Source organism: Apteryx mantelli, chromosome 2 (genome assembly GCF_036417845.1).
Source record: "Apteryx mantelli isolate bAptMan1 chromosome 2, bAptMan1.hap1, whole genome shotgun sequence".
Classification (NCBI taxonomy): Eukaryota; Metazoa; Chordata; class Aves; order Apterygiformes; family Apterygidae; genus Apteryx; species Apteryx mantelli.
This window is the reverse complement of record NC_089979.1, coordinates 68,234,854-68,260,446: the sequence shown is the minus strand read 5'-3', so window position 1 is coordinate 68,260,446 and position 25,593 is coordinate 68,234,854. Positions and strand designations below refer to the sequence as shown.

The 25,593-nt window shown below is 38.4% G+C and overlaps 1 protein-coding gene across 13 annotated transcripts in view; it reads right to left on the bottom strand.

Annotated features, from left to right (window-relative positions):
- Positions 1-25,593, bottom strand: part of FARS2 (phenylalanyl-tRNA synthetase 2, mitochondrial) — a 288,914-nt gene that overhangs the window by 211,776 nt on the left and 51,545 nt on the right. For all 13 annotated transcript variants that reach the window (XM_067290815.1, XM_067290813.1, XM_067290818.1 and 10 more), the window contains 2 exons: positions 15,622-16,257; positions 5,343-5,502 (listed from right to left, as the gene is read on the bottom strand). In XM_067290815.1, the coding sequence (XP_067146916.1) occupies positions 5,343-5,502; positions 15,622-16,257 (796 nt within the window). The remainder of the gene's footprint in view (positions 1-5,342; positions 5,503-15,621; positions 16,258-25,593) is intronic.

Genomic DNA, 25,593 nt, shown 5'->3' with positions numbered 1-25,593 from the left:
AAAACATAAAACCAGCCTGGTTAAACAGTGAGCTATGGAGAGAACTCAAATGCAAAGCAGAAATGTCAGAGATGGAAAAGGGGACAGGCTATTTGCCAAAGAGGCAAATAGAAATATTGCTCGGGCCAGTTAGAAAGGCAAAAGCCCAGCTGGAGCTCAAACTGGCAGGAGACACCAATAACAACAAGGCAGGTTTTTACAGGGAAGTCAGCAGCAAGCAGAAGTACAAGGAAGATGTAGGTCCTGCTGCTGAATGGGGCTGGCAAGTTAGTTACAAATGACACAAAAAGCTGAGGTACTCAATGCTTTTTTTGCTTCAGTCTTCATAGGTAAAGCTAGCCCCGAAGTCTCTATTTCAAGAAGCAACAACAAAGAAATGGCAAACCACTGATAGTAGAGGAGGGTTGAGTTAGGGACCATCTATACAAATTGGACATATACAAGTCAACGGGAGCTGATGAGACACATCCAAGGTGCTAAGAGAGTTGGCTGATATCACTGAGGATCATGGAGATCAGGGCAAGTCCCAGTGAGAAAGAGGGCAAATACTATACCTACCTACAAAAAGGCAAATACAGAAGAACTGGGAAACTACAGAAAAGTCAGTCTCAGTTCAGTCCCTGGGAAAATTATGGAACAGGTCCTCATGAAAGCCATTTCCAGGCACAGAAGGTGATTTGGGAAACCAACATGGACTTACCAAGGGTAAACCATGCTCAACCAACTTGATTGCCTTCTATGATGAAACAGCTTGCTTAGTGGATGAGGAAAGTGCTGTAAACATTACTTACCTTGATTTTAGCAATGCTTTTGACACAGTCTTCCAGAACATCTTTATTGACAAGCTGGTAAGATATGAACTGGATAGGTGAACCACAAAACTGGCTAGGTGGGCAGAAAACTGGCTGTGCTGCCAAGCTCAAGGGTGGTGGTTAACGGCTCCAAGTTAAACTGACAGCTGGTTGCAAGCAGGTTTCCTCAGTGGTCAGTGCTGGGTCTGATACTATTCAGTATCTCAATAAAATGATCTGAATGACAAGACTGAATGCACCCTCACCAAGTTTGCAGATGACACGAAACTGGGAAGAGAAGTGGATAAGCCAGAAGGAAGAGCCACCATTCACAGAGGCCTCAACAGGCTAGAAGACTATGCCAAAAAGAACTGCATGAGGTTTAACAAAGATAAACATCAAGTCCTGCAACTGGGATGGAATAATCCCAAACTGCAGGACAGGCTAGGGTCTGACGGACTAGGGTGCAGCCCTGCCAAAAGGGATGTGGGAGTCCCAGGAAACAGCAAGCTGAACATGAGTTAGCAGTGAAGGCAAACCATGTCCTGGGCTGCATGAGTAAGAGTACAGGCTGCAAATCAAGGGATGTGATTATTCCATGCTACTTGGCTCTTGTTAGGCCACAGCTGAAATAGTGTCCGGTTCTGGCCCCCCAATTCAAAAAAATACATTGAAAAGCTGGAGAGGGTCCAGTGGAGGGCCACCAAGATGACTGGAGGATTGGAGAATTTGACATATGAAGAAAGGTTGAAAAAACTGTTTTGTTCAGCCTAGAGAAGAGAAAACTTGGCGGGGAGAGGGAGGGAATTAATCACAGTCTTCCAATACCTAAAAGGTAGTTATAGAGAAGATGAAGGTACTCTCCTCACAAGGATGCATGGTGACACAACAAGAGACAATGGGCACTAGCTGCTTCAGGGAAAATTCTGTCTGGATGCAAGAAAAAAAAATCTTCATCATGAAAGCAATTAACTATTGGAGTAGGTTCCCGAAAAGAGTGCTGTAATCTTCCTTGCTGGACATATTCAAGACCTGGTTTGACAGGGCCATGAAAAACCTAATCTAAGGCTCTGATTTCAACAAACATTGGACCAGATGATCTCCAGAAATCCCTTCTAATCTAGACTTTTCCCCAATTCTAAAGAAGTCACGACAAAAAATATGATATTGGGCAGCAAATTTTAAGTCTGCAATCAGAAGGAACAGGAGTGAATTTTGGCCTGTTTATGCAGAGCAACAAATCACAGAACCAGCACAAAGTAATTCTTTTCCCTTTGCCTCAGCAGGATTACTTCCAAATCTCTCAGGGTGCAGAAAGCTTTTGGCAAACTACAGAAGGCTTAGAGAAAAAACTGGAGTTGGGGAAGACTGACCTAATGCGGGAGGAAAACTAAAACCTTGTTAAACCTCGTTAACCTTGCATACCCTGGTTACAAGTTAACTCAGACAAGACACAATTACTTCATTGACAGATCTGAATGTGGAGATGGAGGTGTAAGTTAATTATTATATTTAAAAAAGTGTGCGCAGTATCTGTAGGTAATAGAGACGAATTAAGAAAGGTGATCTCTAGGTTGAATATTTGAAATAGCTCCCTGACAGCAAGATCTCATGAAAGAAATGGAATGAACATCACTTGCAGAATGCAAAATTAGGCAACACATACCATTAGAAAATGTAATAAAAGGAACTATCTTACATTGTCAAGAATTTAAGACAACCGACTGCATGCACTAGACCTTTCCCTCTCTCTAATATATGTCATTCCTTTTGCAGCTGGCAAAGCCAGGAAAAAATAAACAGACAAACCTTGGGAATAAATACAGATGCAGATTTTAATGAAGTCTTTGACCTTTCATAACCTAGTGATCTTTAAGCAACTTTTGTTACATTATTTACTGGCATTTACAGCAACACTGAAGTACCCAGCATTCCTGATAGTGCAGGATAAGTCAGATAAAGCAAAAGTGGCTCCCTAAATATTGTGTAAACCAGGCTTAAGGCAACACACATTTGGCATGCAATGAAAAAAAACAAAAAAGTTAGTGAAATGGACAGTTAAACTCCAGAGTTCCTCAATCTATCATGGACCTGAGCTGGTAAATTCACAGAAAAGCACTGCAGAAGAACAGCTATCCAAAGTTTTGAACTCCAGGCCTAAGCTAGTTTATGCAAAACTAACTTGCATCTAACCTAATCTACAATCCAAACAATCCACCTACGGATAACAGAGTTGACTATTACAATGCAACATTTCAGTAGCTTTCTGCAGCTATGCACATGCTATCCAGCTAGAACACGTGTGACAACTGCGATATTCTGTGGACAGCATGGGCTGTAAAGAATACAACTGAAGTATAAAAATAATAAAATTTTTGCTTTTAATAGAACATGAGGCTTTACAGAATATCCACAAGAAGAAAAATTACACAATTTTTCTAAGGAACAACAAATGCAGTAAAATACATTCTTAGCTTTAATTACTTTCATGTCTCAACTCCCTTAGATTTTAAATTAAAAACATACCATAAAACAGAGAGTGAAATGAAAATTAAAAGATGAAAGCTGTCAAGAGACAAATTTAGTTATGTGTGTCCCAGGTCCCTTGCACTGCACCCATCTTGAATGTCTACTGTCCAGTGTGAAGCTTGTTTCTGTGGGTACTGCTTTAAATTCTTGTTCTTATTGACCTCTTAAAAGAAGATCAAGAAAGCGAAGGAGAGGTGGCTTCACATTTCCAAGAATGGAGGGGAAAAAAAAAAAGATACAATCATATTTAAATCACTACCCTGTCTCTGTGTTTCAGAAAAACAGCATGGGCATAGAAATCAGTAAGCTCCGCAATAAGAGGAAGGAACCTACTTTCAGCCTGTAGGTTTACAGTCATTTAAGATTTTTTTTAAATGTATTTCTAGCCACTGTATAGACTTTAGAAGAATTAATAATAGGCAACATACTGAAGCTTAAAGTGCAGCATCTGTCAACAGTCACAGAAGGATGTCACTAAAGTTTCAGATATCACTAATAACTCCCAGAAAATGCTCTCTTTAACAGCACTCCGAGCATCTGAGGCACTGATCTAAAAACACCATTCTTCCTATTACTCACTTTGATCCTAATTTTGTATGTTTCAGAAGGCTGCTGGTAAGTAAAACACAACCATAAGAAGAACTCAAGTCAGGAAGTTAACAAAATTTCTTTCCAGGTGGGTAGAACAAAAACTGGTAAAAGTTTTCTTTGTTGTAAATTCAGCTTTAGAATTTCAGAAGAAAATTCAAGCAGTCATATATAGGACTTGATACTATCATCAATCCACTCTTGGAACTACTGCTATAAATTCAGTGGGCATCTTAAAAGAGCTTTGAAAGTAGCCAGCATATCCCATGCATTCTAATACTATCCAGCATTTCCTCAACAAAAAAATGAATCAGTTCAGAAGACCAGCCTCCTTGCCAGTAAATAGCATTAACACAGCAATTTTAACTCAGGCCATTTATAAATTCAGCTACAGAAACAGAAAGCAGGTATTTCTGAGGAGAGAACAGTATTTCATTCTTTCACACAGACATTTATTACCCTTCCTTATTTTACTCTAAATAACAAACAACAAATATTCTTCAGTTTTGTGCTAGCTTGGCAAAGACTGCCTCCCCTCAGCTAAGAGGTTTAATTTATTTGTGTGAGGATAATGCTCATGGCACTTTGTGCACAGAGGCAGCAAAGCACATGCATGTAGCTACGCCTTTTCCTGTCAAGCCCCATGCTGTTAGCGTGAGATTTGTTCGGTGCCCACTGCACTCCCACTGAAGCACCCAGCTCTCATGCAATCCCAGGTGTGACACCACAGCTCTTCTCTGCCTTGAGGCAGCACCTGTCAGGCTGTGTCCCTCTGGGACAAGGGAGGCCCATGAAGGCAAGGGAAAGGGGCATCCGCATAGGCTTGTGCTGTGGTTGGAATTGCCTCTCATCACAAGACCCACACTGACATTACACATTGCATCTACTCTAATACCTGTCCTCTGCCACATGTGAGCCTGTAGTTTGGTCTGACATGTGTCCTCACCTGTATGCATGCCCACCATATTACCCCGACACACTGGACATGAAACCTCTTCACAAATGCCTGACTCAACACAATGTGGTGTGCACCAGTATTCAGGAAAATCAAGAGGAGTGTGTATTGTCTGATGGGCTCTCCTCAGTAATTTTACAAAATTGTGTATATAATACAACAAAAAACATAAAATATAAAAATACAACAGATTACAGCTGAAAAGTCAATTAATAGCAAGTTACTCTGACATTAAAAGACATTTGAACGGAACTCTTTGACCAAACTTGTGACAAAAACCTAACAGTCAAGAATAAGACTGAAGACTCCTACCATTACTATACCCCCCATTAAAAAAAAGAAGATATGGCTCTTTCAGTATATAAGCTGTCAACATCACACCTAACCTTCTTGTTTTTATTATGCAGCCATACCAGTCTCACAGGACTGGATTCCTACCTGCCCATCAGCAGTCCAGGCAAAAAGGTGCAAGAACCTACCATCACCAAAGATGTGAGTCATGAGCTTTGTGAGCACTTGCTTCAGATTGAACTCCACCAGCCTCACTGCCTCCATGGTGTGAGATTCTTGCTTGTGCGCAGTGCGATGACCTTGCTCAAACAACTGGAAATCTTCACCATCTTTAACACTGCAGAACAACTAGAACAGAAACACAAGAATACCAGTGTTTTGTACTCATGGCTTAAAATGAAAACAGTAAAGATCTCCAATGGAGTTTATTGATTTAAGTAGGAATCTCACCTGCTAAGTCTGCAGCATGAAATACAAATGTAAAGAGTGTGATTTAACACAAATTCTGTTCACTAAATAAAGAGATGAACCATTGAAAGAACAGAAATATTCAATCAATAAGACTTGTTTTATTTCTGTACCATAACTTCAATAATAATGATTAGCTACAGAGAACTATTAATTTATAAAGGAAACAAATTTCTTTGGGGTAAATGATTATTTTTTTTTTGAAATTCTGTTACTCTGAAAGCTATCATGCAGAACAAAGTACACTGTAGAGTATATCTTAACTATATTCCAAAAAACTATAATATGCAATAGCATTAATCACTGCTTCAACATTTTTTCAATATTTAATATTTCCTAAAAGAAATAAAAAAAAACCATATTTTGTTAATTTTTATCTGCAATCAAATTAATTTTAACACAGAACCTGGTCCCATAGAATAGGACTTTAAACTGCCTATATCTGATTCCTCTGCAGTACAGTTTATTCCCGTAAGGACTACCATTTTCCCAAGTTTCTTTAGACACATCACCTTTCTGTGTACAGAAATTTTGCCTGTGTGGAATTTAAGGGTTTGAGGTCTTGGTGTGTTTTTTTCAGGTTAATTACAAAGCACATGGTCAGGTGATCCACTGTTTGGGATGTGATAGACTTGCTGAGCATGTAGAAGCTGTTCTCCATCACATTTGAGCAAGTAAAAGTTGTCCAATTTCTGGTACATCCACTTACATTTCTGTCCAGGAAATCCCAGACAGATATGTACCAGCAATTCTAACTCCTCTCAGAGAGACAAATAAACCACTCTGGTTAAGTTGTGTCATTAAAGGTTCTGTCTTGGGGAGACAGACAGACAGTTTTATACCATGAAGAGGACTCGTGTTGGAAATTGTTACAACTATATACAAAACAACTCTATTAATTTTGGAGGGCACAGGGAGTTAATTGTGAAAGTGTCTCTGCTGACCTTCCCTGCCCCGACTCCTCCACCTTCCTACATTCAACCAATCACAGACACAGGAAAAAAAAGTTTTCAGATTTTCTTCATAGGAAGTCTCCTAACATAACTAGCTCTTATTCAAGAGATGCCATGAACAGTGTGTAACCTTAATTCCTGAACACACATAGAAGTTGTTTTGACTGCAGTTTGTCTTTGACTTCTTTAGAGCACAAAATGCTTTTAAAAATTCAAATGAACCTCCGGTAACCTACCAATGCTGTTCACAATTAATTTAGACTAATTTATAGCACGCTTCTCACAGATACAATGCTGTGCAGAAGGAGCTTGAGTTTACACAATAGGGAAACTAGCAGCCAAGTGGATAGAGGGAATTAAAAAAAAAAATCTAACTTTGATTTTGCACTTTGTGTAAAGCCAGTGTCTTGTATTACTAGTCAGAAGAGGACTTGGCTGGCAGATTGAGAAAACCCCAAGTTAATCTCCTTAGTGCACTGCAGAAATATATAAAACAAAAAGGAAAAAGAAAAATACTGAATAAAAAGATTATTCATCAGTCTAACAAAAACACTGCTACTAAAAGGCAGCAGTTTGATGAAACCAGGTACTACGCTTTTAAACAAGAGATGCTTTATTCAAGTGCTCACCTGAAGGATTAAAACCCCTTCCTCTTACTGGCATTTTCTGCACTGCTTGCAAGAGACATATGATACCCACCCTACTAACTAATTTACTGTCAGCAGGGCAGATCAGTCATCTAACATTTGGTGTTGAAAGCCGGGGGGTATTCACAAAAGCCAGCTTTAGCCTAGCGAGGCTAATCTCCTTAGACCCCCTCCGTAGGGAGAAACAAGCTCCCTTACACAGCAATTTGGAGTGGCTAAACCAGGCTCCTGCTCTGAAATGCCCTTTACAGGTCCCTATTTCATTTCTATTGACTGAAGAGACTACCCTCCGTAAACCAAAAACATCCTCCTGCTCAGAGAGGTTTCTCCCTTTTGGACTAGAATACACTGTATTTATAAATTAGAAGATGTATTTTTCCCCATTTACCAATATTTGAGGACACGAAACTCCTTTCCTCCTTTTCCACTGTATTGCTCCTCCCCACCCCCAAGCTTACAACACTGTAAGGAACATATTGTCTGGGCAGTGTCTTTACACAGCATTTGCATAACTACATGCGAGTACTTTTCTTTACCATTGCACTATTCCTGAAATGTGGCTACTGCAATAACTTTCTGAAGCAAAAATCTATTTCAGTAGGTTATATCAGATGTGACAGTAAAATACATAGGCGAACCAGTAAAGTAAATACACCCAGTCACACACTAGCCCTCTAATCACCAGCGTGTTTATCCTTCCAGAGGAGCCATATGCACCGTGTCCTCCCTCGCGCCAGGGCCAGTGCTTGGGCAGCCATGCAGCCGCCGCCGGGGAAATGGACCTGGATAAGAGGCGACCCAGGAGAAGGGGGAAAGAGAGAGAAGTTAAAACAGTTGAGCTCCCTTCGGGAATCAGTTATCTTGCAGCACCAGGGCAGGGCCCAAGTGTCCAGCCATGCCGGTTCAGCCAGGCTGCGAAACCCCAGCCTTTGGGGAGTTACTGAAAGCCAGGAAACAGTAACGAAACAGCCACCTCCCAGTCAGGCACAACGTAATGCTCATTTTGGCATTCTTCGTAGCGCTCTCAATTCCAGTGCAACTGTGGACACAGTTATAGTGAGAAAAAAAGTGCCTTGCAGTTGTATTGCTTATTCTCTTTTTTTCCATTCACAAATATTACTATGTCAGGAGAAGCAGTTTTAAACTGATATACCAATTTCATCACTGTGATGACTGAACTGTGCTAAGGAGATGCCTTGGGTTAGAAGCACTATAACCTTTCTATGCACATAAAGCCAGGAAAGCCAATGTTTGAACCAAATGAAGAATGATCTGCATATTGCCTCATCATGCAGAAGAAAAAAAAATTATTTTCCAGGATTTATCAGCATATCTGACTGATGCTACATTACAAAGGAGAAGGGAATCAAAGTGACCTAACCAGCTGGCATGACATTTACCAGTCACATTAGGACAGCTCCTAATAAGAATAAAGTCAAATTTGGCAACCAATAGTAGTCAGAAGATACCAATTTTTAAATGGATAAATAAATGCTTCCTTAAAAGCACTTTACTGTATTTCTCAGCCTGGCATGGATTGCAGGAGTCACATGCGTGATTTCAGCAAAGACCCTAACATCTTTAAAATCATTTGACAGACTTTTTTTTTTTTTTTTAACTCACATCACTTCATTATCCACACATTTAGGATTCAGATCAAGTTTAAGTTTCTCTTTACAGGATACTGACATTCGTATTAGGTTTCAGATCAGAAAGATCTATATAAGAACTTGTCTTTCAACAATGCAATTGTGTATTATTACTGTCAGTCATGCATACCCCAGTATTAAAATAATGAATACATAATGTTCACATACTCGCCCTCACAGAACAAACCAGCACTTAAAACTAGCTCCACAAGAGGATCTGCGCGTGCCAACACTCAACACTGCCACACCTAATACCTTTTGACTGGCTAGCCTTGACAAATATCCCTATAAATAAACAAACAGCTGCACTCTAAATCCACTTACAAATAGTAAAACCACTTCCACAACACTTTAAATGTCCTGTAACACTTAACTGATGGATTAGTAATGATGCTTATTTGAAGATGGCTCATCAGAAAGAAAACTTACTGCCTGTCCCAATCAGCCTCCAACACAATGAACCTTGTAAACCTGCACCCCAATCCAGGCAGTTTCACGTGCTAAAGAGATATACAGGCCATCAGCTGAAGAGCAGAACGCTCTTTACTGCATATTAATAAGCCTTTATTTTGGGAGAAAATGGCAAAAATCACTTAAGATGGCCACTTGCACGGTGGTCATCATAATTTCTGGATCTTTCAGTTTTCAGGCCTCCCATTTCTGTTTTGGATGTTTGTTTTGGTTTGTTTTTCTTTTTTAATTTAACCAAGTGTTTCTGCAAAAACTAAATCATCACCTTGTTTTAAAGGAAGATCATATAGACGTCTTTGGACAGCAAAGAAAAAGCAACACTGGTACACAGAATCAGTTATAATGAGATACATATGATGATTTCTGTTCATGTGGGAAAAGGAATTCCTTTATTTTTAAGCATTCTAGACTTTCTAAATACACCGATAGGCATATTTTGCTCTTTTTTGTCCTGCCCAATTTAAACATTGCATTGAATAGATTTAACTGATTTATTCTGAGATGCAAAGTTAGATTTTTTTAGCTGAATCAAAAACAGAATAAAACAAAGTTGAACATTTATTTTATATAAAGGTTTTGTAATAAAAGGCACACTAGTGGCTTCCAAACTTTTTGGACCATGGACCACTATGAAAATCTTGCAGACCATCTGATCACCTTTGCTGTAAAATTTTCAAGTAAAGGGAACACAAATACAATGTGGCTCCTTGGAGGAGTGAAGTTCTACTTATTAGGGCATAATCTACACGCCGCAACTTGGAAAATGCTGATCTTGGTGAAACCAAGTTCACAAGTTGGGCAGCCCACAGCATGAGGAAAAGCAGTTCCACCTAGCCATGCCTTTTATCCAGACCACTTAGACCAATTTCAGCCTCAGGAATAAACTCATGCCAGAACTTGAAGAATATTCTAGTAAAGTTGTGCTACTGTTCTTTTTCTTAATATGGTGGATGTAGTTCAGATGTCCAGTTCCTGTAGGTCATGAGGAGGAGGACCAGCTCTCAGGTTGTTTGGGACCGGTGCGATACTCGCAACCAACATCTCAAACTCCACCCTGAAGGCAACAGCACCCAAAGCTGGCATAACACACATCAATGAGCTATCCAGCTTGAGGAGCAAACGGACACACTCTGCACCACTTGCCATGTCTGGATGTGTATAAGATGTAGGTCCAGCAACTGTTGGCATGCAGTTGTATCATCAAGTGACAGCACAAGCCTGGATCCACTGTAAGGAGATGTCTGGGAGATGTCCACCCTAAAGTAAAATTAGTTTCACCATTTCCACCTACAGCAGAAAGCTGACTGGATTCCACTCTGCTACTATTATCTCAAAGAGCCAGGAAGTCCCAAATTCCCCCCGACTCACAAATGTTATGACACGGTAAGAGATAAATGCTCTCAATTAAAGGGACCTGTACCCCAGGCCGTGACTCTCCATGTCAGTCTCATCTGGCTAGAGCTTCACTGACTCATTCTCCCACAACCCTTAATGACATGGCAAGGCACTCAACGGCACCATCCAAACCAGAAGAAACACAAAGAAAGGGGTGTTTACACAGGCTGATTTCATTGTCTTGCATCACTCCCTCGAGGAGCCTCTCTCTAGCCACAGGTTGTGGAGGGGTAAGAAGAGTAGCTTTCCTAAGCCAGTTAAGCCTTTATAAATACTTGTTTGTTGGTGTCCAACTAAATGTTGCTGTTACAAGCCTCATGCTTTTAATATATCAACATTTTAGCACAGACTGTAAACCCTCCAAACCACTCTATGTAATATGCTGATCCTGGGAACACTATAAATTTATTTAAATTCCTTCACATGTGAAGAGAAAAAAAGTTCGGAGACAGGAGGGAGCAGAAGCACAGCATTCAATGCTACAGTAACATAGAAGATTTCATAGAAGCCAAACCTCCAGTCAACACTAAAGTCTTGCAACTGAAAGCCCAGTAAAGCATGCATTGACACAAAAGAAAAAAGAAAAGAAAAAAGAAAAAGAGAGTAGGTCAATCAGATGTTCATGTCTACCCCAAAGCATACTAATGGGCAAATACCTGAGTAAAACAGAAGGTAATATATGTAAAACAGCTAAAAAGGAACTTTTTTTTTTCCCACGGCACATAAAAAATAGGGTCAAGGTGCACAAGTATGAAAAGACCAGAAAAGGAGTACACATTTATATGAATAAGACAAACACCTACTTTACCTAGAACAAGAGTCTTTACAATTCTAGATACGAACATTATAAAATGGATACGGATATGGATATGGAAACAGTTTTTTTCCCCAATGATACAGAACTGCAAAATTAGAAGCAATACATGGATGCCAACTATTCTTGTTTTGGAGGGGCAGTCCTCATTTTTAATTGAAAGATTTATATTTCTCCATTGTGTCCAAGCAAAAAACCTGCCATTTCTTCCAAAAATATTTCAATGGAGATTAAGAATGTATCCCTACTACTTCTTCTCAGCTTTCAGACATTAGCATCAGTGTGCCTGATGAGAGTATCATTTCCTCCACCCGAACAATCTGGTATTGGTCTCTATTAGAAGATTACTGAATTAGAGGAGCAAATCCTATGCTGTCATATCTATTCCCCTTAAAATGTATGCATAATTCAACAGAGACTATAAAATACCTTATGAAGTATCCTTCCAACACGTAAACATTCGCTGTCAACTGAAAAATGTTATGTGATCGCCACTGGGTTTATATTGGCTCCCTCTGGTGGCTAAAATGCATAAAGTGTAAATTTGTGTGTGTGTGTGTGTGTTTGTTTGTTTTAAACTGTAGTAAATGAGGAACTGCACCCCAAAATTATCACATAGCAGAGAAATAATTTCTTTTACATATCATGCAGGAAAGTTTGCCAGTTCAAATCTGACTCCAGCAGTAACAATATTGCCAATCCAAAGGAAAAAAAAAAAAAAAGAAAAGTCTTGCACAAAAGAAAGAAAAATCTATCCACACTTTAGAAGGAAAAAAAGCATGCTGGCATGCTGGAGGATGAGATTACAAAAACCATACTATTTGGGGGTAATTTTTAAGGAGAATAATTTATTTTATGTCCAGAATTTTGAAGCAGATATGGAAAACTAAATTTTGCACTTGTTCTATTAGTTCCTAACTCTTCTATATACTACATTCACATAATAATTTTGGAAAATATTTCTAAATATACTGAAAATGTATTTGAATAGATCTTCAAATGTTCTGGGATATGATTCAAGATCATATAAAGAAAAGTTTAAGGGAAATGTCAGAATGAATTATTCTTACATTTAGCAATGAACTGGTTTGGGAAATGAGATTTTCATTAGTATTTGAAATTAACTCATATAAAGCTGAAAAAAGCATCAGGTAGCTGCCCATCTTGGAATCACAGATTACTTTTTTCTTGCAAAAATAATTATAATGAAAAATAGTATTAGCCAAAGAAGCAAATAGTTCACCAGTACCTCACAGACTAAAACGCAGTAAAACTGTCAAACTTCTTGCTTTCAGCTCATATTTCCAACATACTGATTTTTAACTTTGATACTAGTAAAAATTATGTCACAGTTTCCAGTCAAAGGGCAGAAGTTCTAACCCAGCCTTGACTACAAAATTTAGTATTTGTAAAAGAAAGACACTCTTCCACATCTTTCTTATCCTAAATTCTCACTGAGGCGGAACTATCTTTTTTTCCACTTCCAAACTGAGATTTCAAATTCTGATAAACTCAAGTTCCTATAAAACCATCATGGGGTTTGGGTGGTTTTTTTTTCCTTCTTTTCCAATTTTGTGGTCACTTTCAGTGGAAAAAATATATAATTATAAAAATAAATGTAATAATTTATTAACATGTAATAATTTAAAATGTGTAAGTCAAAAGAACAAAGTAAAGCCACAAACAGACTACAACATATAAAATTACCCTACTGGATATAGAATGAAATTTCCCTAGCACCATGTCGAAAAGCTTATGACTAAGAGTAAACAGTTTTTATTTTAGTTTCATAGCTTATCCTCAGTATTGTACAAATTTCCAAATGGCTACAGCTTGCAATGTGGTTGTGAATGAAAAGTCTGAGATGAAGGCAACAGGCCTTGACATTCACACGTTTCTGTTCAGTGGGTTATAACTTAAACACGAGTATAAATAAATGAATATAAAAATATTTCTCTTGTATAATATTACCTCAATTCAATCTTTTTTCAGCTCAGACAGTTCCTTCTAGAATTATTCACATTTGTGGGTTATTTTGAACAAGGAACCAGAATACACACCACAGAAACGGTCTCCAGAAAAACTGCAGAATTACACATTCAATTTTTCACAGGCTCTTGGATGACACTTGTAACGTTTTGCATATGGCAAGACTTTATCAGGATTCAATCTTCAACTGAAGCAAAAAGGGATGCTTTAGATCATGCTCACGCCTAGAACTTATGCATGCTCCCCAATAAACAAAACTTCCCACACTGGTGGTGGGCCATGCACCATGCCACTATCATCTGTTCATCAGTACAGAGTCTTTGGGATTTTTCAGAGACAACACAGCACACATTCACCACTTTATTTAGCACATAGCTAACTTTAAATGCATCAGATATTGACATTCTCCAACAACATCTCAATCATTCTCTTGAAAAAAAGAAAAGAGAAAAAGAAACAAACAACTTATAATGCAATGAATCAGCTCACAGTACACTGTATAACAGCGTATTTCCAGCTGGTAGGTATCAGTGCAGTTTTCTATAAGATTCTTCCCATTTATTACAGTCTTCTTCCTACACTTCCCCTTATTTCATTTGTACAGGAGAAAGAAATATTCTGACAATGGGGGCAAAATTTTAAGGGACATATTCTTGAACAATTATTTCAATAATTAGATCAATCACTCCCAGGTTCTCAGAAACTCCATCCTGTAATTGGGTAGCTATACTAATTTTGTGGCCGATATGGTGCCCTCTTTACATCTAGATGCCTGAATCTCTGCTCAGATGAAAAATCTGGCATGAACTTAAAATGTTACAAAATGGCATTTTCATAATGTAGTATCATTTTATTCTTGCATATTATAATCATATTATAGCCAGGTTATAAAACAGGTTGTAATCATGAACAGGCATATGGAAAAGAACAGCTAACAAATAAGATGCAATAAATCTGCAAGATTTTCATTTCTTTGTTACCAAAGAAGTGGCAGTAAACGTCATTTGATACCATATAGTTTGCAGGACATCTTCACAGGCAGATACCTTTTCAAAAGTGGACAAGGAAATGGCAGTGTGGTGAGAAAATGCCCATGTACATGGCACGAACCTTTCCCACCTTTGAGAAAAACAGTGCACTAAGTTTTCCCTACTCTCCCTCAAGCATCAGGCTTCCCTGCAAGCTCCTGTCACCCACTTGCAACCACATTAAGAATGGTCTACATCTAAGTACTATTAGTACAGGTTCATTTTAGTTATATAAATGTGAATTTGGCAGTATTGCTACAAGCATACACAAATTATACCAATCAATTACTATTTGGAAAACAATCTGGCTTATATTTACAGGCAATCAATGATACAGCAGAATATTTAACGACACCCAAGCATCTGCAGCGCACACAAGTTGCACCAACAAAATAAATAAACTCAAGAGTCTTGGACATCTACCTAGAGCTCTTTAGCTGATGTCTCTGTTCTCAGCTGAGTTTACTGTGTTTGCATTACACATCCATAACTATCAGCTGTAACAAATCCCCCCTTCAACCCAAGCTGAGGATGAGATGAAGCATGGGACAATTCATTAAAAAAGACATTCATTTACAGAAGTTTGGAGCTATTAAAAGAAGATAGATGACGGAATAAAAGTTGTACTCTGGACTGTAGCTGCAACAACTCTCATCTATGAGTCCTTCAAGTGCTAACATGACAAAATTTTATGGTAAGATTACCTCACTGGAAGGGACTTCTGACAGAATTAGAATTGAATTTTGCAAATAATTAGCTGTGCCAGCTGTTTCCTTTCAGATACTGTTTTATTTTGCTAGCTTTCAAGACTATTGTCCACTTTCCACATTTTCCTGGGAATGATTTTAGTTTTTTCAAATTCAACATTTTTCATCTGTATTTTTCTCAAATTAAAAGTATTCTTACATGACCACTCACTTGACCTTTATCAACGTACTGCATATCATCTGTGTGACTATAACTTGTTTAAGTACATGCACTTTGCTCAGAGCAAATACAAGATCATGCAACTTACCCAGAATCTCTTTCATCCCAACTAGAGAGAGTTCCTACCTCATGACAGGAGAAGAGCCGAACTCCTTCCATTTGATGAAAGACTGGGTAGTGGGTGTTGTCAATTGTGTCACGGCGGTAGACATCTCCCACAGCCAGAAAGGCATCTAAGCCAGAGTGTATCAAGTCCCACTGATGAGCTGATGTATGTGCTCTTAGCATGTGATCACGATTCAAGTAATAGTTATCCTCTTTCTTTCTGCTGGCATGGCCTTGTGGGATAAGCAGGCTATCAAAATTCTGCTGTACTGTAACCACTGGAGAAAGACCATCATAGACAGAAAACAGTGGAGTTCCAAAGCGTCCTATGTATTGCTTATAAAAGTGGTCCTTCACTTGTTCCTTGATTAGCCACAAAGGATGATGCTTTTTGTTGTGCAAGTTCTTCCCCACCTTGGAGAGAATCTTCTCTGTGACATTACTGTAGTCATCTTGAGGATAAGCTTTACCAAGCAGTTCCACAATATTTGAGGATGGTGTGTTGGCAGCAAAATCAGAAGGTACAGACCTGGATGAAGAATGCCTTGAATAGACAGGAGTTCCTCTTACCTTTACTTCCTGTGATAAAGCTGTTTTAGAATACTTAGCTACTCTCATGAATTTCCATAACATTGCCATTGCAAACTCTCTCAGAATCTAGAGAAAGAAAAAGAAATTAAAAGTTATGATCTGCAATCTTGCTGGAAAAATTGCAAGCATCTCATGAATAAGTGAAATCCAAATATCTGTTTGATGAACAAGACAGAGTCCCAGTTATAAACCACTTATTTTGGCTAGGGGTGGCGGGGAGAGAACGCTTGTGATAAAATTTCAGCTAGGTTATCTTGCTCATTTACAAGTCTTCTGCATTACAGCATTAGTATTAATGATGCTAGACCTAGTCTTAATCCCATTCCAGATAATGCAACTCTTTACAGCTCAGGAAACATCTTTGAAATAGTCTTTTTCATTCAGTTAAAATATGAGGCAATAAGAGAATGCCATGTACAAGAAACTCAGAGATTTAACAGTGCCCTTCCTCAGTCAGGGACTTGCTTATAATAAAGTCCTAGGCATTAACATATTGTTGTATTTTTGTTTCCTCACCATTAAAGAGCCTACGGAAGGAATTCCAGTAACCTCACAGCTTACTGCACAAACAGAATGCCTGTGGCACACACTGTGCATCCATTGCTATCTCCTACTTAATGTCAAACAAAAAATCTAACCTTTCAAACAATTATGCCACTATGTAAAAGCAGATGGTCAAACCACGAGGCATATATTTAAATGTAAACCAACATACCAAGTTCACGTATGAGCACTGCACGAGATTCTCAATGAAGATTCCATAAAATGAGAACTGATGTTAACATTTTGGTGTGAGCATGAAAACCTTCTGAGAATACCTCTTATTTTCACTGCTTATACCATTACACAGTGGGGAGGCTTTACAGTTTCCAGAAAGGTGAATAAAGGGGCAAGATTCTGCAGAATGTCTGAACTGAACAACGCATTTTCTATCAAAAAGCCATCTTTATACATTCATCCCGTTTAGAAACAGATTCTCTTTGTGCTTCATGCATACATAGCTGCATTACTTTGTAGTGTTTGAAGAGGCAATTTCGCAAACAAGGAGGAGTTTTGAGGGTTATGAAGCCTTCAGTCACTCTAACTGTGTGAGCCCATTCTGAGAAGTAAAGCCACTTGAAAATGTATAGGAGGGCTTCAAAAATGTTAACACAGGTTCCAGTAAAATAATTAAGCATCACAGATTACTTATGATGGAATAGGAAAACAGGCATTAAAAGTTAAGTGACTTGGGAATAGGGATCCGCTCCCAATGAATTGGTTCATATTTCTCTAAGAAATCCAGAAAAGAAATCCTCAAGAAATCCAGGGCCTCAGGTTTCCTGAGTGAAAGAATTTCATGTGAAAGTATTCTTAAAGAAATGAGGAAAGAAAGGAGATAAGCAATGAATAAACTACTGTCTTCAAGAGACAGCCTTCTACCTTTACAATTGGATAACAGTATCTGGCTGGCTCTCCAAGGAAACATAACAGAAACGTGTTAAACATGAAGAAACAACCAGCTGCTAAGATTATTTTTCATACTCTTGGGCTTCAAGAATACATATGAGCAAGTCTAGAATACACAGCCCCCAAAAATCAGATCTGTAAAAGATAACAGCTATGTTCATATTTGGTTGCCTTTCCTCTGGCTTACTCTTGAATATTCTCTAAAGATTTATTTTCTGAAGTAATTGTACGTCAATAACTCAAAATAAAGACAAGCTGGGTAGTAAGAAATTGAACTTGGCAGAGTAAGATTATGAAATATTTGGTCTAAAAGCAAAAAGCTTTGTAGAAAAAGAAGGCCCGCCCCTTTTTCTGGTCCAAGATCTTAAGAAAAAGAATAGCTACAACTTTCATCTATTTTGGAAACTTTTAAGCTCAAGTTTTTTTAGTTTGCAAAATTATTTCACAAAATTAGCTCTTGGCTATTTCGGTTAAGGTTTTCCATAAATGAATTCACACATAGACATAACACAAAAGCCTCTGCCATAGACTAAACCAGGGACAGTCTTACGTTTTGAAAAGAGAGGATCCACTCTCCCCAAACATACGTTTTCCTTCATAAAAAGTGAGTTCTCATTTTCAAACAGCTGCTTGAAATAACCAGTTCTAGTCAGATAATGAATTCAGCTTTCCTTAAGTAAATATCACCATCTGCCCATACATTTTTCTAAAAAATTCAATTCAAAACTTATACATAACCATAGTGTAAGAAAAACTCTCATGATTTCATCACAATTCTCGTGATGTTTGCTGCTTTTCTAAATGCTAGTCCTCTGAAAATCAGATGATCATATGAGAAGTTTAGTTTTCACATGAACAGTTCATCTCATCATTACAGCTCTATGAAAAAAATAAATAAAATAAAACATGAACCACAAGTGTTAGAAAAAATAAGAGAGACTTTTGGGGTTTTTTTTAAGTCTTGTGATTTTTAAGGCAGACTCTTTTTAATATATACATCCTTAAGGGCCTACTTGATGAATTTTCAATACCTGTAATGAGGAACACTGCTATGGGTCTCAGAGTACTGGAATGTTAATTTTTCAGACCATGTGATATATACTCTTCACAAACTTTAATGGAAAAAATTGATGAAATTATGTAAGTGTTCCCATCCTGGCATGATGCTTTTGCTTTAAAGAGTTAAATTACCTTACTACCTGCACAAATACCCAGTGTCTATTATTCTGATCTGATGTCTGAGTATTGCAAGTAATAGCAAATAAGCAATAAAGGAATCACTGACATGATATCACATGAGGCTGCTAGAAACACTGAAGTCCTTCATCAACACTTTCTTCTGCTCCCCTTTCCCACCACAGGAGCATGCATGCTAGTTCCAGGATCAATACAGAAAAATAGTATTGGACTTGATTCAACTCAACTGGTGATAAACCTCATATAGCCAAAAGAAAAAACAAAGACAGAGAAGGAAGGAAAAAATGTGTTTAGGCTCTCTGCACCATACAACAAAAACTCAAATCAAAGAAATATTCAACAGCATGGAAAGCAACACTGGAAAACAAATAAAACTCTTTACCTTTCTGCTAAAAATATATAGTTGATGCTAAAGATACACTAATTAATTATGCTCACTTGTAATCAACAGACAATTATTTCTAGTAGACTTCTAGCTACAGGTCTGAAAAGGCATAGATTAATGTCTCATTTTCTTTTTTCATTTCCATTATGCTTATCATTTGGCGGTAACACGGAACTAATTTCTGTGCATACTGACAAAACCTGATTTCCACAGCAAAGATTGTTAGTCAGCTAATAACCATAGCAAGCTAAACAAAAGCAGTCCTGTTGCTGAAAACAAATAAATAAATGAGAAATAAACATTGAACAACCATCACTGCCATCTATGATCCAGAGATTGCAAAGTACTCCACGAGCATTACCGAGAGATTACACGTTCTGGGCTCAATAGTTGAGAGCTGGCATGGCTTTGTGGAAGCAGGTTGCCCCACTAGCAGCTCCCAGGGCACTTCCTGAAGCACTGTAGAAGGACACGCACTAACCGAGCCTGTGATCTCCTGTTACATAGCTCCTCACCTTGCCTCTACCACCTCCACGTTTCTGGGTGCCTGATCGGCTCATCTGTCTAGTGCATGAGGACAGAGGTCACGGTTATGGGCTGGTCCCTGTATCTCATCCTCCATACTGAGATGCCAAACACAGCTACTGAAACTAGTGTCTTTGATAAGGTCGACGTATGTTATGTTTTGACAAAGCATTTGAATGCACGCCTGCACATGGGTGTGAGCTTTTGCTCAGCTTCAAAGCAGAGCAAAGGACAGAAGGTAGAACCTGTGCTAGCCAGGGACGAGGGCATCAGAGGAGCCTTGCGAGCACTGTGGATAGACCAGGCACCAATATGACTGAGCTTGGCCAAAGCTAGTCCTCTGCCACGTATCCTGTACCATTTTGGCAGCAGCATCAGTTGACTGACAAGTTGGCAAGGCTCCTTCATCCCTCACAAAAAAAAAAACAACCATTCCTGTACAGGAACAAAGCAGACTTTGCAGAGCAGAAATACACCACAGTCAGGAACCTAACAACAGGGAAACAGCACAACAGCATACCACAACTGCGATCTTGGAGTGAACCCAAAGGCAGTTTGGTGGGATAAGGGATCATATTGCTGTACTGTTAAGGCACGTCTTTTCATGTCTAAGTCCAGGTTTCCACGTCATAGTAAAGCAAGCATTAAGGCAGCATTATCAGAGATGCAATGGTATTTGTCACAAGTCCTCTCTACTCCACTGAGACAGTTTTAGAAGAGAATCAGTGTCAGCAAAATTCTTCCTTATGCCTGCCTTTGAAAAAGGAGGGAGGATAAAAAAAGAGAGAGAGACAGAGATTAGCAATTCACAATAAAAATAAACAGGCCTGTGCACCAGTGTTGTTTTATTCATCCATCTCTCCTCATAGAAAAGAGAAGGATAGAGAACACTCTTGTTTGAGCAGACTAGAGCTAACCAATGAACCAAACGGGTCTGGTTTCAGGGCTACTTGCTAGGTATTTATAGCTGTGAACAAAGAGCATCCTAAGCCCTCACTGACCACTTTCTCTGTATTCCCTGTGTTTTTTACTGCTTATGGATGCAGAAATACAGATGGGCTGCTGCATACATAAACTGAAGTACATGAAAGGTTTATAACCAAAATTCTATAAAGACAAGAGTCTGTCTCCTATCCAAAAATACCTAATTAATGCAAGATTCTGAAGTGCCATGGAAAACGTTAGAAAAGTTGAGCTGCCACCATTTTGTGATGTGACAGCTTTTATCTACCGTATGTGTGGGGAGGGGAGTTCAACCAACATAGCATATGTTAAAACAAAAATTATAAACATATGCTAGGCTGCTAAAATTGGACATTTACCAGTCTGCTTAGCAATTTAGCTAAGCATTGAATTTTAGTTTTGAAAACTACGTAAGCACACAGCAGCAAATATCATTGTATTGCCATGACCATATCTACATTGCATGGGATATCACAAAAATTATTTCACATGCAATAACAACAACAAGCTTAGATTTTTTTTCAAACTCATTTTAAACTGCAGGTATCTTGTTGCACGTCAGAATAAGCTTTCACTCTTATTGAGCATATTGAATTTATATTATAAAGACCTCTGAAATAGCCTTACAGTCAATTTAGAATTAATCCATCTTGGAATCCGACCTTCCAGGTGCTGATAATTTTCAGAGGTCATTGATGATAGCTAAGCACCTGATGGAACAAAATACTGCATACAATACATAGTACCAGGCAGAAGGCAAGACAGTGTGGCCTTAGAGTATTTTTCTCTTAATTTTTTCACATACATAAGAGTTCATCTACTTAACAATCCATCAGCAACATGTAAGAAACACACAGGGTAACTCAAAAATTTTTTTTCCCTTAACTGAAGCAAAAACATATCATAGGCTGGCCTGCTGTTTGCTCTTTAATAGAGATACATTAATCACAATAATGCCTTTGGCAACATTTTGAGGCTTGCAATATTGAAAGAGAAAATAGAAAATGTTCTCTGTGATAAGGCAGGATCATGTTATCTTCTATGTTACACGTAAGACGTTCTTAAATAAGAAACAAAAGGTAATAACAATGACCCACCTTTTTCACTGATCCAAAAGATGTCTGTCTTAACAAATGCCAGTATTTCATGCCCTGTTTTACATGTATAGGCACCTGAAGGCATGCACAGAAAATGCGGTCCATACTTCTGAAGCATACCTTCAACCACCTTCACTGTCCTTTAGGACAGCAGCACAGGCCAAGATAGTCACAGTGGCAAGCATATCTCTGGAGAAGGGAACACACATCTGCAAAGACCACTGGGCAAGCACCAGTTTTAAAATATTTTGAATCATCATCCTGAGTACACTCACCATTCAGTTTCAGGTTAGATATTGCAAATGATGACAAATGTCATCTTCACATCACACTGCAACACGTTTCAGTACCTCATGCTATGCACCAGAAGTCACTACAGAACTTTATATATCCCCTGACACAAAATACCACTCAAAGATTGTTCTGGTTTATCCATAAGTTTCACACATATTAAAACAATAGTATTTCTCAATAGATAAATTTCAAGAAAGGTAAAATTCATTTCAGTGATCAAAATACCTGTAAATTGTGTGCCTAGAAGCAATAAGACTGTTTCAAAGATTGACATAGTGAGGCTTCAAAACATTCTTTAATGGATTTGGCTTAAGCAGTTGAGAAATGCAATATCTATACACTGGAATCTGTGATCAGCAAGCTAACCAGGTACACTAAATTGCTGCATTATTCAAGGAGTATATAATTTTTTAAAAAGGGAAAAGTATGAGGCACAGGTGGCATTAGAAGTTAAAGACCTAAGGCACACAAACTCAGACTTATGGTTCTAGAAGATGGGTAGAAGGACACTAAACCCTACAATGTGCAAAATTTAGAATTTTAAGCTGAGCAGTCCAACCATATCATTTCAGCTGAACAGACAGAAACACAAGGTCAGAAGAAAGAAAATATCAACATGAGAAATGGTTTGATGTATATACACATGACAGCAGGCTGAATTAAGGAAAATCATACCTGCTCAGAAACAGTATAAAATTTTCATTTATACCTTTTTTTTTTGCTTTTTCATAAACTAAAATAGAGTGGTTCTTTATGAAGAAATGTCAATTAAGCCCTTTGGGGGAAACTTTCAAGAGTGTGCCATGACTAAGGTGCACAAACCCTACTGAAAGTTAAGCAAATGTGACTTGTGCTCCTGCTGATATATCCGTGCTCTTTCCCCCCTCCACAATGAGACAAAAATGGTTGATGGTCAATTTAATATTTTAAGGATAAATCCTCATTACACAAACATGTTTTCAACACATTACACTACAAATCACAGACTGCAAAAAGGCAATGCAGAATTCATTCTTAAATATTCTCAAGTGCATCTCCTACTGTTACGCACATCCATTTTGCAAGAGATGCAATCTGAAAAGCACTGCCTTCATTTATTGAAGGAATATTCTCTTTCCAATATCTTGAAAATGTTGCCAGCTAGTTTTCCTTAGGAGAAATGTTGTAAATAATTGTCAGATCAGAGGGACAGAGACTTTCAAATAACTATAAAATCCTCACTGCAATAACAATTACCAGTTTCTCTTCTGCCTTCTTTTTCCTCTAACATCTGCAACTTGAATATCTTTATTTCTGTATGCTTGCATATGTCATCAAAAAGTTTACTCCTATGGGGTTTTATTTAAGTAAAAATTAATCTGCTTAGAAATTCAATATTAGCAGTATTTATGTATACTGGTGTATTTTCTTAGTTCTCACTGATTAACTACACCATTCGTGTAAAACAAAATCAAAAAGAGCTCAATTCTGTCTTAACAGGAGAAGGGAATAAGAATTTTTTGACATCAGTTATTAAATACCAAAAATGGGATGAGTGCAGACTTGATAACAGCGCAAAGGACAGCAAAGGAAGAATAAGTAATTAATTATAAGTTGTAATGATCACCATCACAGTAATCTAAAACACTACATTATGAAATAGCAACTCTACAGCATGGGGGATGATTAATGTAATACACACTGCACTGTTAGACAGGAGAACCTCCTTCCTGAACTTAAACACTGCTTCTCATTACAGTAAGTCACCTACATCTGCATTGTCATATTTCAGTGATGTCTATGGGTTGAAGACCTCGCACTGTGCTTTTTTGCACTAAATAGCAAAGTGATAGGTATATGCTTTATCTTTACAGTTTAAGGCAGAACAGCTTAACCACAGTCACCAGAACAGCTGGATCCTCCTGATGGGCCAACCATTTCCAAATCCTGCCAACCATTTCCAAACCCCTACTTCTTACTACAAGAAAGCAGCAACTTCATCTCCAGAGACGAGCTGCACCTCCCTGGCAAGGGCAGCAGCAGCCCAGCCCTCTGAAGAAGCCTGAGGTAGAAAAAGAAAATACCCTTCAACTCACAAGGTATCATTCCCTTCAACTCACAAGGTATCATTCACTATCAAATACAGATTCCCAGCCTGCCCAAGGGAAAAGGCGGAAAGAAATATGGCAATGTCTTACAGACCAGATTCAACACACAGGCTACCTAATGGGCTACATTTAACTTCCATCTACAAAGAATTCAGCATGCCCAAGCACACAAGTTTTATATGTCATAGTGAAATAGTTCAACATAAGAAACAAACACAACCTATCCAACACTAAGAAAACCAAATGACTTGGGTCATGCCAGAGAAGCAGGCTAGCACGAATCACTCAGTTCTTGCACAAACTAGAAGAAAAGTCATCAGCTTTATCTCAGCTTTGCTTGCTATGTCTCAGTAGTACTCTAATTCCTTCTACCTCCTTCCATTCTTGAGAAGAATTGGGGAAGTCCATGAATCACCATAGAATAATATCCTAGACATCATGCTACAGTTTTGGCTGCTGATTCCAATTTAAAACAGGGAGGGAGTAATTTCTTGGTTCCGCTATACATGTAATCAGCATCTAAATCAAAGAGCCTTTTTTACGTCTCATCCCTCAACACTGGGGGAGGGAGATAAAAGTTTTCTGTCATGCCACCCTGCTGTCACACCAGGCTGTCCATAGATCAGTTTCACGTATTTGCTACTACCTTGAGCCAAAATATCACCAGAGATCCACATCTCAGCCCTAGCTGTGATGTGTGCTTGATTTCAACTCTGACTCTCATTCAGCGGCAGTACTGCTCCTTGGTCTGTCTCTATTACAGCAACAAAGAAAGTCTGAGAATGGACAGAGCATTTCCTGGGACTATGTATATTTCAACAGCCAATCAAAAAAGAAAGAAAGAGACAAATTTCTCTACGGATTTTACTTCAGAATCAATAAATCTCATAGACTCCAGTACAGATAAAGAAGAGAAAATGTAAATGTTTGCAGCAGAGATTCCGCTGCAGTACAATACCTCCCAGTTAGTAAATGTATAATCACATGTGTACAAAGGAGTCATCTCTAGTTTGAACTGTACCATCCTCATTTATCTCTCATAAGTTCTGATAAAGCATTTAAAGAAAAGATTAGAACGCTCCTAAGGAAGGAGCTGTGTTTCCCTGCCTGTGGCATACTGCTTCACTAGGGTTGGTAAGAACAGGGCTGAAATATTAATCAGCAAGCCATTTGTCAAGAAAATTATGCAAGAAAGCTTGGCAGCTACACAAAGCATGCAATAAGATACCAAGCTAGGGCACTACAATATAAACTGTTAATGGGGGGGGGGGGGGGGAATCACTTGCACTTGCTAGTCTGTGCTCATAAGCTTTGGGAGAAAACAAGAGATGAATGAATGTGAGAATTTAAACATAAGAATTCACCAAACTCAGAATTAGTACTTAACTTCTAAAAGGGACTATTA